Source organism: Nelumbo lutea, chromosome 5, assembly GCF_056320005.1.
Source record: "Nelumbo lutea isolate HS-2025 chromosome 5, American lotus-T2T, whole genome shotgun sequence".
NCBI lineage: Eukaryota > Viridiplantae > Streptophyta > Magnoliopsida > Proteales > Nelumbonaceae > Nelumbo > Nelumbo lutea.
In genome coordinates this window covers 47,229,839-47,246,854 of record NC_142688.1, presented here as the reverse complement: position 1 = coordinate 47,246,854, position 17,016 = coordinate 47,229,839, and the positions used below count along the sequence as shown (strand labels likewise).

The 17,016-nt window shown below is 44.1% G+C and overlaps 1 protein-coding gene across 1 annotated transcript; it reads right to left on the bottom strand.

Moving 5' to 3' along the window:
- Positions 1 to 9,436: 9,436 nt before the first annotated feature.
- On the bottom strand, positions 9,437 to 14,159 carry LOC148852188 (phosphatidylinositol 4-phosphate 5-kinase 2-like). The gene is made up of 8 exons (XM_088942408.1): positions 12,593 to 14,159; positions 12,336 to 12,500; positions 12,006 to 12,171; positions 11,718 to 11,828; positions 11,438 to 11,631; positions 11,198 to 11,328; positions 10,980 to 11,073; positions 9,437 to 10,208 (listed from the first exon to the last, which is right to left on the bottom strand). The coding sequence occupies exons 1-8, from the start codon at positions 13,780 to 13,782 to the stop codon at positions 9,896 to 9,898; spliced, it is 2,364 nt and encodes a 787-aa protein (XP_088798534.1). The 5' UTR covers positions 13,783 to 14,159; the 3' UTR covers positions 9,437 to 9,895.
- Positions 14,160 to 17,016: the final 2,857 nt, after the last annotated feature.

Genomic DNA, 17,016 nt, shown 5'->3' with positions numbered 1-17,016 from the left:
ATATAGCCACATATGCGTTCTTATTTTCAGGGGAAAGGAATAAAAAGGAAAAGGGGGAGAAAAAGATTTCCTATTTGCATATCCATTTCACATGTCTTGTTTTTCTAGAGCATATAAGACAAGGATATAGTCTTTGTCTTAGCTTTTTTAAGCTTCACCAGTGAAAATGAGTAATCCTTCTAACCATATATTTGAAGGATTAAGATGGGTTGCAGTATTCTCGAGAGGAGGAGTGACAAAAGCTCTTAGGCTTCTATTCCCTCTTGAAATCTTTCTAGACTAGAATAGGGGAAAATTAAGGAGCTAGTATTGAATAACTTGGCAAATACTCTCCCTCTCAATGCTTGGCTAGTATTTGAAGGTATTTTACTAAATTAATTAAATGGATTTTTCTTAAATTCAAAATGATATGTTGGTCATAAATTTAGTTCTTCATAATACTTTCTTATGCTTATCTATGTAAATTCTGATGGTTTAGATTTGAACTTGAGGTACTGTTGCTACTACCTTATTTTGTTGTTAAAACATTACCAAGTCATAGGAAAAGCAACACAAATGACAATTAAAAACAAAGCCTAATTCCTCTGGACTAAAACCAACAAATTGGGTGACAACAGCATTTAGTAAACCCATGAGATTAAAGCCTTCATTATCTTTTAATCTAACTATGTAAAAGGGAAATTCTCTGAATTGTTTTAGATATTTGATGGAAGAAATAAAAGAGCTACACCCCATCATGTATTATAGTTACCATTTGAGAGGAGATTTTCCATGTAAAATGGATGGTTTGACATCAAAAACTGTTGATTTGCCAAAATTCAGAGACACTACCAGATTCAATGAGATATGCAGTAACTAAACTGTGAACTCATAAATCAATCTTTATTAGGTGTACATCATTTGAACTTAACAAACTGCACCATGTTCTTCTTGGATGCCAGATACCCTTAATTCCCATCCACACCCTTCCTTTCCTACCAAAGAAATATCCTATCCCCAAGAAAACTAATAATCTAGCAACCATCCTCCTCTAATAGCCACTCTCTATTAAGGGTATGTTTGGATCAAGTACCTGTAGAGACAGTTTTTTATAGAACATCTATAACTGCAAGCCAATTTTTTAGTTAAACAAATACCACGTATGACATACAAACAAAAAAAAAAAGTGCTTTTGCAGAAAATGATTTTGGTGACAAACCAAATAGGACCTTAATATTTCCCTATTAATTCAATTATTGGTTCCAAAACTTGTATTTCCCAAATTAGAAATCTTCTCCAACCAATCCAACCTGGAATAAATACAGAATTTTCCCATATAATGATAATTAGTGCGATCCATTCTTGCACAACTCTTCTTGATTTATCAACTTTTAAGAATTGCTTTTGAGTCGCTTTCAAGAATTGTTTTCTGTTCCCCCACAAGCAAACAAGAAGGGAACATGGCTTGTCTCGGCCGATGTTATAGCTCATAACTACAAATGTTCTAGATTCATGAACCCGTGGTTAAAATTTTTCTCTTGCATCCAAACTCAGCCACTTCTTTCTGTGTTCAGTCAATTGGATACATTTATATCAATTTTCAACCGCTTACATCCAAAATTGTACACCATACCTGGCTCTCATTTTGCCATCAAGCCATGGATTTTGTACACAAGGACATATTTGGCTAGATTTCAATTTTTACCTAGGTTTTTTTAGGTACGGATTTTCCAGTTACAACTGTAATTTGCACTTGAAAGAGAGATGAATAAAATGAACCAAATGTTGGGATGGTCGTCTTGATGTGAGGCCATGTTAAGTATCAGCATTTTTGTAGCCCAAAAAGGTAATCATCTTAACACGAACCAATTTATGGTTTAATTGGGTAAATTACATTTTTATGATTTTTCAAAGTACCAGTTATCTTTTATTCAGCCAGGCACCTGTGTTTAAAGCATTTTAGGAAACTCTTTGTTTTAATAATTAACATATAAATGGCCTCGTTGGAAAACTTTGGAAAAAACTAAAAAAAAAATACGAGATTCTAAAGCATCAATACACCCTTTCCAACTTATTGGGGTATTACCAATGTTGTGATGTAAAATTTTTTGGTTAAGTACTTCGTTATTTGATCCAGTGGTGGCGTGTCTTAGTGATGAGCTACTTGGTGGTGAACTGCCTACTGGCGAACTGCTCGGTGGAGAACTGCCTGGGGGCGAACTGCCTGGGGGCGAACTGTCTAGTGGCGAGCTGCTCGGTGGCGAATTGCCTGGTGGCGAACTACCTGGTGGCGAACTGCCTGGTGGCAAACTCCCTGGTGGCGAACTGCTCGGTGGAGAACTACCTAGGGGCAAACTGCCTACTAGACGGCCGGTGACTTAGAGAATGTTGGAGCTCCCTGGTGCGGCGCAATCTGACTGCCCTCAGCATGAGGTGGTCTTCTTTCCTTTGTAGGCAGCGGGAGCTGAGGGACCTGCGAGAACTCCATCTTTTCCTCCTCTTTGTAAGTGGCGGGAGCTGAGGTACCTGCGAGAACTTCATCTTTTCCTCTTCTTTGTAGGTGGCGGGAGCTGAGGGACCTCCGAGAACTCCATCTTTTCCTCCTCTTTGTAGGCGGCGGGAGCTAAAGGACCTATGAGAACTGAATCAGAGGTCCCGGGGGTATTTTCCTGGCGGGGGCTCTCCGACGCTTAAGTTAGCACTCTTATTGTAGAGAGCTTTGAAGATAATATGAGAGAGCTAGAGAGCAGGGGTTACTTCCCTTTTTTCTTCATCTTTCCCTTTGGGGGGTGAGGTCTTTATATATCGGAGTCCTCGCGGGTTAGGTGGGTGAAAAGCCTCCAAACGGTAAGACTCGTCGCATCCTGTCAGAACCGGAGTACAGTGGTGAATTCCTTGAGGTTGCCAGGCTGGCACTTGTGTCAAGCGGCCAAGTCGGCGCTTGGGCCGAGTTGTCAGGGGGGCGCCTGCATCAGTCGGCGGGTCGGTGTCTAGGCCAGGTCGTCAGGTTGGCGCCTGTGTTAGTCGGCGGGTCAGTGTCTAGACCAGGTCGTCAGGTTGGCGCCTGTGTCAGTCGGCGGGTCAGTGTCTAGGCCAGGATTGTTAGTGGGCGCCTTAAGGCAGCTTGGCCGGATCATGCGCTAGGCTGGTCCAGGTCGGCCAATTCGCGCAGGCCGCACGCAATCCGCGCAAGCCGCGCGCTAGGCCGCACGCAGTTCGCGCAGGCCGCGCGAGCACCGCGCAGGTCATGCCAGGCCGGCCAGACTGGTGCCCGGGTGGGTCACCAACTTCGTAAGTTTGTTGGCTGGGTGTTTTCCTAGTTGTCACGAGGTGCCATGTGTCACAATTTCACTGGAGGGCCAAATATGCCCTCATCAATAGCCCCCCCACTCCTGAGCTGATAGTAACTCAGCGAAGGGAGTAGATTTCTTTTGGCCCGTAAGTCGATGAGCTAGTAAGTGCTGATCCAATTACTAGTGTGGCCCGTAGGCTTTGGGAGAGACTCGTAATCTACTCTTCTTTGACTTTTGCCTGTGCTAGAGAGGTGACTGGGTCTTAAGTAGTAATGTGGCCCGTAGACTTTGGGAGTGACCAGTGGTCTACTCTTTTCTAACTTTGCCCGTGCCGGAGAGGCGACCGGGTCTTAAGTAGTAATGTGGCCCGTAGGCTTTGGGAGTGACCAGTGGTCTACTCTTTTCTAACTTTGCCCTTGCCGAGGAGGCGACCGGGTCTTAAGTAGTAATGTGGCCCGTAGGCTTTGGAGTGACTAGTGATCTACTCTTTTTTTACTTTGCCCGTGCCGGAGAGGCGACCGGGACTTAGGTAGTAATGTGGCTCGTAAGCTTGGCCTGCATCAGCTTCGTAATGCCGGTCACCTACTCCTACAAGAAGCTACTATGGCTCGACCTTCGGGGGCAGCACTACTAACTTTAGGTTGCCAGCCCACACGAGAGCCTTGGAAGGCTCGACCGGTAAGGGCGCCTATGTAGTCAGTTGGCCGCCAACTCCTGCGAAAGCCACGAAGAGCTCATCTTTGTAGGGGGGACCTTGCAGAGAGGACTGATGTGGCATTATCTGAATCGAAAGTAAGGTTGGTAGAGCTACTTAGTCCGTTAGCTCCTTGCATAGTCTCTGAGTTCATAAAAAATGTAAACTATAAAGCGATAGCTTCAATTTTTAAAAAGTGAGGACTTAGCTTTGGCAAGATGAGAACTTAGCCTTTGTAGGATGAGAACTTAGCTTTTTGTAGCGTGTTCCCACAGACGGTGCCAATTGATGTAACCGTTTTCGGCCACGTACCAATGTTGTGATGTAAAATTTTTTGGCTAAGTACCTCGTTATTTGACCCGATGGTGGCGTGCCTTAGTGATGAGCTACTTGGTGGGAAACGCCCGGTGGTGAACTGCCTGGTGGCGAACTACCTGGTGGCGAACTGCTTGGTGGCGAGCTCCCTAGTGGCGAACTGCTCGGTGGTGAACTACTTGGTGGAGAACTGCCTGGGGGCGAACTGCCTACTAGGCGGCCGGTGACTTAGAGAATGTTGGAGCTCCCTAGTGCGGCGCAATCCAACTGCCATCAGCATGAGGTGGTCTTCTTTCCTTTGTAGGCAGCGGGAGCTGAGGGACCTACAAGAACTCCATCTTTTCCTCCTCTTTGTAGGTGGCGGGAGCTGAGGGACCTCCGAAAACTCCATCTTTTCCTCCTCTTTGTAGGCGACGGGAGTTGAAGGACCTGCGAGAACTAAATCAGAGGTCCCGGGGGTATTTTCCCGGTGGGGGCTCTCCGACGCTTAAGTTAGCACTCTTATCGTAGAGAGCTTTGAAGATAATATGAGAGAGCTAGAGAGCAGGGGTTACTTCCCTTTTTTCATCATCTTTTCCTTTGAAGGGTGAGGTCTTTATATACCGGAGTCCTCGCGGGTTAGGTGGGTGAAAAGCCTCCAAACAGTAAGACTCGTTGCATCCTGTCAGAATCGGGTTGTCAGGCGGCCAGGTCGGCGCCTGGGCCGGGTTGTCAGGGGGGTGCTTGCGTCAGTCGGTGGGTCGGTGTCTGGGCCAGGTCGTCAGGTTGGCGCCTGTGTCAGTCAGCGGGTTAGTGTCTAGACCAGGTCATCAAGTTGGCGCCTATGTCAGTCGGCGGGTTAGTGTCTAGACCAGGTTTGTCGGTGGGCGCCTGATGGATGCCTTGGCCGGATCATGCGCTAGGTTGGTCCAGTTCGTGCAGTTCGCGCAGGCCGCGCGCAGTTCGCGCAGGTCACGCAAGTCGCGCGTGCCGCACGCAGGTCGCACAGGCGCACGTCAGGCCGCACGCAGGTCGTGCCAGGCCGGCCAGACTGGTGCCCGAGTGGGTCACCAACTTCGTAAGTTTGTTGGCTGAGTGTTTTCCTAGTTGTCACGTGGTGTCACATGTCACAATTTCACTCGAGGGCCAAATCTACCCTCATCAGGGTATATCAATATTTTGAACCTTATATAAATTAGCGTTTTTCTATTTTTACAAAAGAAAACATAAGAAACTTTTTTAAAACACCATTATCCATTATTGGTCCCTGCTATTTATGGCCTTGCAAGTGGTGAATTAGAACCCAATCTAACCCTTTGACATTTTAACTAGTCTTCTTACACTTGGTACTCCGAAATTTTGCCATTGCATCAAGTAATGATCTCTAATAATGGCAATTATACTTAGTAGTTGAGATGGTCATTCGGCATCTCTTCAAAGGCTTAGTTTGAAAGGAGTATGAATACAAATATGTAGATTGCAAAACCTTATATTTTATATTATTTTATATGTATTACTCCTTCCAAACTGAACCAAATGTATAGAGGTTTGGGATCAAACCAGGGTAACTATATATTCTCTGTGCTAAGGTGATAAGACCCCACATGTACCCTGCTCTATTCCCACTTCCCAACCCTTAATCCCTATAACGTGTGAGATGTGTGATACCAAAATAGAAATTGTAATGATCTCTAATGAAAAAAAAAAGAAATATATGTTGTATATTTGCCCCTTTTACATGTTGAAATTGTGGGGTGGAAACAGTTCTTGTCATAAAGGAGGAGAAAGGAGGAGGGAGCAAAATAACTGAAATTTAACAGATGAAAAATTTTCCTGCCCCCTTTCACAATGACAGAAAAAGGCCAAAAGAACATATTCTAGCAATATTCCTTGATCTAGGTCTCATGGGCTGTGAGGAAGATGAATCATAAACGAGGTTCATCACAGTCCCCAAACAGGCCCTAAGGTAGGGTTCATGCGTGGAATAATCAGTTCTTGAGAATGAACCAAAAGGAGTTGAGCTGTCGCCAAAGGCTCCACGAACCCAACAAAATAATGGGGATCGGGTCAAGATTTAGGGCCTTAAAATGGGTTTGAGAGAGACATTTTGCTCAAGTCTCTGAGATAATTATTCAGAACAAGACCTTCACCTCCTCTATCTTAAGACCCACTTCCTCCACTCAACCAAAGCGTATTGTAGTGTGAAGCTTACTACCATACTATGATTCCTAGTTAGCACCACATGAACCCAAGTGGCATCTACAGTTGATCAAGGGCACCACCCAATGGGCCCCACGCAATATCTATCTCCCCAGATGGACCCACAGAATAGTGGGTCTCAGCCTTTTGCAATTTGCATGCCTGATACGTGTCCACTGCTCACATGTTGATCCGGATGATTTCTTTTGGATGGAGCCTGTGAAGGAGGGTGGGACGTTGGGAAGGAGAGGGAGATAGTTCAAATGGAGTACAGTGAATTAGTCCAAGCATCAGCACAGCAGCAACAACAGAGCACTAAAAGGAGAAAGAAAAGGAAAGCGCGGGAGATTGTCGGTTGTTTTGAAACACAGGGAAGGAGTCACTGCCAATTGCCAAAGGACGATATCACCCCCCTCCATACCATACCTTATTTACCTACCCATTAGCCACCACTCTTTGGGTCCCACTGAACTAGTTGTTCTGTTATCAGAATAATTTATTGCCTTGATTGGATAATCACCACCGTCAAATTCGATAACATTTTCTTAAATTCAACCAGGCTTAAATACCCAAATGCCTAATCACATCAGATTTTGTTGTCCGGAAAAGGGGCTGCCACATCACCAGTCCACGTGGCAAAAATGTGCAGGAATTTAAAATTCCAGTCTCTAGTGTCTACCTTGTACCTTCAAGCCTAAGTACACTTTATGTTGCATGCCCACCTTTTGAATGACTCTTAAATAATAAACTGCTGCCATAATGACATTATTTACTGAATGAATCAACATTGGTAGAAATGAAAATCTAAATCCGCCCACAAATGGGATTTCATAATTACTACCAATCTAGGCTGAAGCTGTTACCTAAAAATCAGGAAATCCGAAATGACCACCCTCCCCCCCAATCAGGAAATCCCAAATGACCATCCCCCTGGGAGGATTTTGCTGCAAGCAACTAGAGATATACTGCCGAATATTCCCATTCCAGAGATGGCCCCAGGGATTTAAGATTCCACAGAAATGAAGAATTAATGGTTAATACACAGCCCAATCAAATCGTTGGAGTCATCCGTCTCTAGATCTTGACATCTAGTCAACAATATTTTAGCCCTTAAAGCCCCAAAACCAGCCAGACAGCACATGCACAAAGCTGTAGTGTCATAAACAGAAGACCCTTTTTAGAGCTTATTATAAAGAAGGGCTTTAGATCCTTAAAATGAATGCTGCAATTTAAATGACCCACCTAAGCCAGTTGTCATTGTTAGCCAACCAGCCACTCTTTGGGGCTCCATGGCCTACTTAGGAGTTAGGTCCCTTCCACTGTTACCACTATTCATATCTTGCTTTGTTGCTCCTCACTTGTTTAGGTCAACTAGGCCCTCTCACATACCTTAATAAAAAGCTTTCTCCAACTCCTAAGAGAACAAAGCAAAGCAAAAGCAACAGTAGTCTTCCCCTTCTTCTATGCTTGGTCCCCCAAAAGACTCAAGCCCATCTCTCACCTCTCTGATGCAAAGATACCCTACTAATTGGTGCCATGGCCACCCTACTCTACCTTAGAATCAGAACCCCTAACCCCCCCCCCCCCCACCACCACTTTTTATTCATATCTCTCACACATACACATCAATATCTACAATGAAAACAGTACAGAAGGAAAGGAAACGAACAGAGATCAGTCGGGTTAATCAGAACTAATTCAGAAACAATGCCATTAATTGCATTGCTTTATTCGTCCCAAGACTCCCAACAAAGCCCCCAAAACCCGTTTGCGTTCCTGACCCATTCTTAAGATCCGATCCTTCGGTGCAGAGTGAGAGTAGATAGAGAGAGAGAGAGTGTGTGTCTGTCCCCCTTCCCCAGCAAATTTTGATGCTTTTGAGGCATGCATCCCAACTTGCCGACTCCCCACTAGCCTACCTACCATACGGCTGAGCAGTATTACAGTTGCTGCCTTTGTCTCCACGTGGCAAATTTGTTCCGCAATCTGAACCGTTTAAGATGTTAGTTAAATTGCTGTTGCGGGAGGTCCCACTTCGAGGGCGTGAAGTGATTGGACAATCCTACGCCTTCCCCCCCCATGGCGTGGGCACGTGCAGGTACGTTCTTGTTGTCTCCACGTACTCTACTCGAAAAACCCACTCGTATCTCGTCGCGATATACCCTGATACCCCTCCACCATCTTTTAAATTTTCAAATATTTAGATTTTAGAAAAAGAAAATTAACAGAAAATTAAGAAAAAAAAAAGCAGAGAAAGAGGTGGGTCGATGGGAATGCTAACGTGTACGGAGGGTGTTCGGGGGGAAGAGAGAGTCTGCCAGACTTTGACCTCTTTTGGGGCCCAAGTGTCCAACACGAGCCCCAACGACGGGCCTGGTTAAAAACCATACCCCAAAATGACCGAACTGCCCTCCCTATTTCTTCGGCACGCCAAGGCTTATTCTCAAACACAGAATCAGATACTGCCACGTGGAGGGTGGATCTAAAGTGGTTAAAATGATTAGATCTTGGTCAATGGTCTATTCTCTCCATTTCTCCTCTTCTCTCATTTTGCTTTGCCGTATTGCTGCTTCTCTTTTTTTCCCTCTCTTCTTCAAAAGAAGCAAAAGATTTTATTTTTTAAATTGAGGAAGGAGATAAATATATAAAGAGAGCAAACAAAGTTGAACAGAGACACACACCAACGCATCTTTCTTGTGCTTTTCTCTCCTTTTCATGTCTTCTCTCACTGCCCCCCAACCCCCCTTCCACTGCAAAAGCAACAAGACCCTAAATGAGAGAGGAGAGAGAAAGAGAGAGAGAGAGAGAGAGCGAGCGAGCGAGCGAGCGAGAAAGAGAGAGAGAGAGAGAGAGAGAGAGAGGTGGGTCTGGTTCTGGGTTTGGTCTGGTCATGTTCATCACAAGATTTCTTTATTGGTACACAAGCCAAGATAGATGTCTTCTAAAGAGGAAATAAAGAAAGATAAAACACAAGAAGAGAACAAAAAAAATATCTTAGAATTGCAAAATCTATCCTTTAGCTGTACACTTCTTATTTTCCAATCCCCATTTAAAATTCTCTCTCGGAAGCATCCTCACTGTTTTCCTGTATCTATCTTCCGAAATCCTCACATTTCTTGATTACCCAAAAAAAAAAATAAAGAAAAAAATCAGAATCAAATTCTCCCCCGCCCGTTTAAGACATTTACAAATCCATCCATCAAAGACCCACCACCCCACCCAGTGTTAATGGCTGACCTCTAAATTTCAGCCATGAAAGACAGACAAATTATCTGCAAACTGCCAGTTGGTCCCACCGAGGCTCAGGGGCTGCTAACCGGCCACCGCTGGGGACCATACTATATCCCCTGGTTCAAGCTCCGAGGGATATGGCCTGCAACTCGATCAGCTGATCGATTGATCATGGTGTTCCTGTCTGGGAATTTTACCCACTTGATCACCTGTCCTCTATAAATATTCTGCGGATGAAATCTCTGAACCTCTTTGAGTAGAGCTTTGGATCAACTGCAGAAATGGAGGTTGGGTCGGCCTGTAGGGATTTATAGGCATGCTCTAGCTTCTTGCTGATGTCGTAGTCTTGGAGTATGTCAATGATCCCAAAGTAGAGGATCACTTCATAGATCTCACCAGTACCACGCAGTGGGGTTGTATTGCCGCCCCCTCCTGGGTTGAATTGCTCAAAATCACTCCTTCTGACCACCTGCTCTGCTCTTGCAGGCATATTTGCGCCCAAGCGAACAAACGGTTTCCTGTAGGAATGAAAGTGAACACTCAGTACTGCAATTTTCGAAAACAATCAAACAGAACTATCTCCAAGGGAATTATATAATACTAAATTTCTAATATAAATCAGGGTTTTGACCATTCCACTGTATTATGCATTCTCATTTCCCATTGTTGATGGATGAGGAAAATAAAATTTGGTTATTTGATTAAAGCCCTCAGTTTGAATAAGTTGACTTGATCAAGACTTTTATGATAGGGCGCATTGACATCTTAGTCAAATTTATTCTTCAATTTCCAACGAGTGTGTCCGATAGAAATCAGGAAAACTGACCATAATAGAAACCTTTGTTCTTATCAAGAAAGTTAAAAATACCATCCTGCACATACCCCACCTACAATCTAGTATACTAAACCCAAATCCAGATTCAACAAGACAAAACGAGCCACTTTCAAGCATTCCTAACATTATCAAGCTCAAAGGAATTGAACAATTTGCTTGTCCCTGACCTATCTGCAAAATCTAAGAGAACTCCCAACCACAGGATATAAGTGGAGGTCGGCTTGTCTTATCGTAAGAAATATTCTTGGATGATGGAAACAGCAGAGCTAGAACCATTTCTTTTGATCCATAGCAGAATATAAGAGCATCCAAGTTTCAATATGAAACATAAACTAAAAACAAGCCTTCCCTTTCTAATTTCAAGAAAGGTGACCTTGGGATGGAATGAGATAACAATCTATACCCAGAATGGACAAATGAAATTTAGAAATGAAGAAAGAGCTGAAAAACATACCGGTTATTCAGAATCTGGTCCATTTCCTTTGGGGTTGCTTCAAAGAAGTTACACCCATAGAAACCCTTCTGATCTTGAGACGAATCCCTCTTGCCTGAAAACAGCAAAAGCGCATCCAATTTCAGCTGTGTTTACCTTAGGAGCATCCATCACCCTATCAAGAAGAATCTAATAATACAAAAACAGCAAAATAAAAATAGAAATGGTACAATCCATACCAGAAGATACAACTAATGGAGAGAGCAGCATCTTATCGCCTGAGTATTCATCACAGAAGTGAAGACCAACAAGAAGACTGTAATCCATTATCCTTTCCGCTTCCAAGAACTCACAGTCCCTATCAATTTGTCTGGATAAAACCAGTAAACAAATGTCATCAAAACCATCATAAAACAAGACCCCAGATTAAGGAAAAGAAAAACAAATTCTATTAATATTTGTGCTGCATCTCCACTAACCTGATGAGCTCTTGGAACCAAGACCTTTGCAGGCGAAAAACAAAATTGAGATCAAGATCCTTGAGGGTGGTAGTTTCATCGATTTCCCCCTCCGGTTTGTCAGTTGTTCGGCCATGGGAAGATCCCTTCAAGTCAAACCGCCTATGAATGCGATACTCCGAGCAAAATAAATTTCCCATCACAATGAATCGAGTCTGGTTTCCAATCATTCAAGTATAATATTAGAGAAATGCATTAACAAACCACTTAATAAAGAGAACTGTAATCAACCAAAGCATACCTTCTGACCGCCCACGGGCTTGACACAATGCACGCCAAAGAACTTGGTGACCAGGGAGTTCTCATAGCGACAAACGTGTTGGTAGTAACTTGGAAGCATTCTAAGAAGCACCTGAACAGAGATTACCCAAAAGTTATAGCCATTGCCCCAAATTCAAGCAAGGTAGGCATGGAAGTTAGGAGGGAGAAAGAAACTAAAGCTGCAAATTCGTCCTAGATTTAGCATAGAAAGGACTTTTGTCGATTGAACTTCAACAGAATGAGAAGTCAGAGAGGGTAGGTGACTGACCTTTACTTCAGATTTTTTCACGGTCTTGATCATGAACCGATCATCCTGAGTAAGATAAAAGAAGCTTCCACTCTTCCCTGGCGAAGAAAGCTCTCTCAGCGCATCGTTTCCGCAAATGGCTAGCATGTAATCCGCGGGATCTATCTGGAACAACTCCCTCAGATGCCTGAACACCCACCAAACCATAAGCAAGGGAAATTTAATATAGAGGCAAGATCCGAATGCTTGAGAACCAGAACATTGGATCCAATCAAATTCAAATAAACCACTGAATATGCAAACGGAAAGCAAAAGCTACGATGGTTATTCCTTTTTCAAGAGAATCAATACCTGAATACCATCGGGCAGTAGTCCTTCCATCTGAACTCCACAGACTGATGAGGTGGAGTAACCTTTGATCCCTCCGGTGGAAACCTCGTCCAGTACTTCTCCCTGGGATCGAAATCAGCCGGCCGAAGGTCCCGGGGTCTTGAAGCAGGCTTTCCAACCGAATACCTAGAAGGAAAACACAACCCAAATTTTTAGAATCTGCAAAAAACCAACGACCACAGTATGAGAATCATTGACCAATCTGTTTGACAAACTACCTGATACCCAGTTGTAGATTAAGCATCAAATCATAGTTCTTGTGCCCTTTGGATATCGTCTGGCCGGGTTTCTTAACCTCGCCGGTGAAACAACATGGACTTCTCCGTCGTAGAGCATCCAGTCCCTGATCCAAATTCGTTCCGCCTCGATAAAACATCGACGCCTCTACATTATCTATGATATCACAAGTAATATCACCAGCTTCCCCATCCGATTCCCAAATGCAAATCCGAGGGAAATTCCTCTCAGCCAAGCTCCCCCTCGCTCCATCAACCGAAGACCTCTTCCTGGTAGACAGCAGAAAATTATCTTCGGCCAATGGACTTCTCGGGTTACAGCTCCAATCCTTAACAGTGCCAGGGTAGTAAGTGCCATTAAGCTGCTGGTGTTTGAGATCTTTACCCCAACTACCCACGTAGCGGCTCCCGTCCGGCCACGTGAAAACCCCATTTCCCTTCGGAACGCCGTTCTCCCACTGGCCATCATATCTATTCCCATTTGCCCAAATCAAAACCCCCTTGCCGGAAATCACGCCGCTCTTCCACTCTCCTACGTACTCATTCCCGTTCTTCCACACATACCTCCCTTGCCCTTCCTGCAAATTACGCCTCCACGAACCCTCGTACACATCACCATTCGCGTACCGTTTCTCACCAAACCCATGCTTCCGATCCGCGCTCCAAGAACCACGATACATATCTCCGTCGGAGCCGATAAAGGTACCAAACCCATCCATTCTCCCACCCTTAAATTCGCCTTCGTAGGTAGCCCCCGACGGCCACGAGAACTTACCCTTCCCACAGGCCTTCCCCCTCCGCCACTCCCCTTCGTACATGCACCCGTCCGTCCAGAGATACTTTCCCGTCCCCTGCGGCACGTTCCCGACAAAGCTTCCCGTGTAGAGATCTCCGTTTGGGAGAGCTTTCTCTACGAAGGCGCTCGCAGTGGCGTCGACGCCGGTTGTTGGGAATCCGAACGCGGTACTGGTAATGGTGGTTGTCGGTGCTACCCTTCTAGTACTAGCCTGAGATCGGCTCCGACCGACGATGAACGGTGGCGGAACCACCACGGCTGTAGTCGCTGCTGCTACCTCGATCACTTCTTTGTTATCTCCTTCAGATTTCTTCTTCTTGTTACCGTTGGCGCTACTGTTGTTTAGTTCTTCGTCAACCAACGAAGTTTCTCGCATTTTCGATTTTCACCACTCAAACTCGCCGGAATCCCGCCGGAACATGCAGCTTCAGCAGCATTTTCCCGGCGACTTCCTCTCTCGCTAGACTATCTATTTTTTCACTCGTTCACTCGTCCACTCGTTCTTTTCTTGCTCTCTCTCTCTCCCCTCCTCCCCCCCTCTCACTCTCTCTCACTCTCTCGTCAGTCTTTTGCTCGAACAACTGCTGAGAAATGAGAATCCTACAGAGACAAGCAGAGAAGATGGACGAGTATAGAAAAGAGATGAAACCCAAAATCCCAGAAAAAAAATAAAGCGATAAAAAATAAAGGAGAGAGAGAGAGAGAGAGAGAGAGAGATACGTCGTTGGCTGGTCCGGCTTTGTAAGCTCTTTATTCCATAATGACGGTTTCACCCTTACCTTTACTGAAATTCCCCTCTGCAGCGTGATTTCATCGTGACGTGACGGAATCGCCTAGGGAGTGGAACTGTTGGAAGGTACAAGAATGTAATTTAGGAAAAAGAAATTACCCTTGGAGAGCTGTAGAAATTACAAAGGACTGGTAATTAATGAAAATTACAAAAGCGCCATTATCAGGGGGTAAAGCTGCTTTGGATGGACGGACAGTGGTCCAGCGAGACGTCCAAGGTTTGACGATTTTCTTCCCCGCTGGCCGTGAGAGAATCCATTATTCCATTCCATATCCTCATATGTTTCCTTATGTTGGTAAAGTCATGTTTGGAAGCACTTTTAGTTTAATTGATCTTTTAGAGACTAAAATGGAAGCTTCAATAATCTCCCCTCCCTATTGGATAAAAAAGATGAGCTCGGATCTCTTACCAACAAATTATGGATTATTTTGGTGGGTATGTAATCTTCTGTTATTATTGTTCGGTAACCTATTTTTTTATCAAATAATGTAACTAATATTCTTATTAGAGAATTTGACAACATTTGGAGCCCAAGCTCATTATGAGAGCTATGCATATGCAGTGTTACTAAAATGGGTCTAAGATCTTTTATCAATTTATCCCTTTTACGTGTTTAGTTAATTATCACATGCAAGAAGAGAGAGAAAAAAATGGATTGGAATTTTGGGATGGTCATTTGGACGTGAGGCCTAGGTCATAGGTCCACATGTATCATAGGGGGCCATGAAATGATGTGAAGGTGGGATATATCTCGTACTTAATTTGATTAATTTTAGAAACCCCACTCAAATTTTAAAATATGCTTAATCTCAAGGCCTAAGTTGAGGTAAATTTTCAAGTCTAAATTAGGATTGGATATTTGAAGAATTTATACAATGGGCAAAGTTCAAGGTATCTATACACCTCAATAACGTGCAAAACCCTAATATGCACATATCAAGATTTTGCACCATGTGCTCCTTTTTTTTATTTTTTTAATCTTAAAATCTCATAGGGTTGGTCTTAGGCTTGCCAATCTCGTGAAAATGAATACTTTGAAAAAAAAAAAGGCTTTAAAAAGGTATATCAATCACATGCCAAAACAATACAGGGCATATCGTATCGAAATTTTGAATTATGACAATGAGATATATCTATTAAAATTTGAAAAAGAAAAAATCAAACTCAATTCCAATGACCCAATTAAAATGGCCAATTGGCATCCCCCGTGGAACAAACATGCATAGAATTGTAGGTTATGTGAGATGATATGACCAGTGGACCTCAAATGCACCCACATTCCTTATAATACGAACTATGTAATACCCAAAACAGAAGTTGCACCCTCAATCCAAACGACTACTTGTGTGGAATTATCGGAGGTTAGACCCCATTCAGTCCACCCCTCTTAAGACCCAGGATGGTGAAGACCCGCATTAGATTATGGCCTTTTTCACCAGTCTTAATTCATTTCCGTGGTCCAATGCTTAATTGGAGTTCGGTTGAACCACTTTAATTGGACAGTCTGGATTGATGGAGCGGGATGAAGGTGATGGATGTTGTTAAGCATGTTAGAGATAAAATGAGGACGATATGTAGAATTTAAGATCTAGATGATATGGAACTACTGACTCAGCCTAAGGCTCACCCTTTCAATTGTTTTCGTGGAAAATTCTGGTTCATACAACAATCGGACTTTTGATTATTATTAACGGCTAATTAACTCAGATGATTTATTGTTTAAGCGAACGAGGCGATTTCATGCAATTATTGTGTTTTTTTTTATTATTATTAAGACAAAGATGGGGGTGGGGGAGCCAAACAGTCGCTTTTACAGTTGGACCGAGGGAACCTGAGCTGGCCCCGTCGGGCACGTCCAGTGGGCCCACAACTTCAGATTTGGCTGTAGTGGGGGCCATGGCCGCACGTCCTTGTCGAAATGTTACGCACACCCTTCGTCCTCTCTCTCTCTCTCTCTCTGTTTCTTCACATTGAAGCCCACGTGTCCACCAAAAGATGGGCCAAGGATTCAAATAAGGGGATCAGGTCGTCAATTCACGCGCTGGTGGGCCCACCGCCCCATGTGTTTTCTCCCCAAGGAGGTACTCTGCAAAACGGAATTCAAATTTATGTGTACGTAAATGCCCTCGACAGGATCTTTTATTGTCGGAAGCATCCCGGATACGGGTAAGCCCCGCACTGCAGTCTTCGTTCTAAAAGCTAAAGCCTGGCGCTGGTCCTCCTCACGCTCCAAAAGTGTTGGGCTGAGGGTATTTACGTCATTTTGAAGTTCTCCACGCCACGTTTTTTTTAGTAGGGCGTGTTTGGATTATTAAATTAATTTGCGGGAATGTTCCTTGACAGTTTTAGAGGTAGGCTCTTCTGATCTGATTCTTCGAGGGGAGAACGAGAGAACACGCATCCACTACTTCAATTCTTTGTCACATTGAGTTGAGCAACGAGGTGTGCAACTCTTGAATGCCTCGCCCAAGACACGTGGCGGGACCCATGAGAAGATACACTACAGGACAAAATCATGTAGGTCCCACTCCACCTCATCTCAAAGGTGAGGTTTCCAAGAATTGCATATACTCGTAGTTTACAAGCATTTCTGATCTGTTTTCCTCGTACAGAGGGAGGAAATAGACAACACAGCTTGAGTATGCTCGAGATTGAAGGGGACCAATGACCAATTTGATTCGGATGTCAAGCCTCAAGATTCTCGACCCGATCCGTTCAGAACTTATGTGGTCGGACCCATCTTACCATAACCCGAAATATAAGGGACCACCGGTTTGCAATATCAAGAATCTTAAACCGCCTCCCTTTATGAGCTCTGAA

Excerpts from the sequence above, each read along its gene's own strand:
- LOC148852188 (XM_088942408.1), bottom strand. The coding sequence starts at position 13,782 with ATGCGAGAAACTTCGTTGGTTGACGAAGAACTAAACAACAGTAGCGCC. Across the intron at positions 11,829-12,005 it reads TGAAAAAATCTGAAGTAAAG|GTGCTTCTTAGAATGCTTCC; the intron begins GTCAGTCACCTA and ends ATCTCTGTTCAG. Across the intron at positions 10,209-10,979 it reads GACCAGATTCTGAATAACCG|GAAACCGTTTGTTCGCTTGG; the intron begins GTATGTTTTTCA and ends TCATTCCTACAG.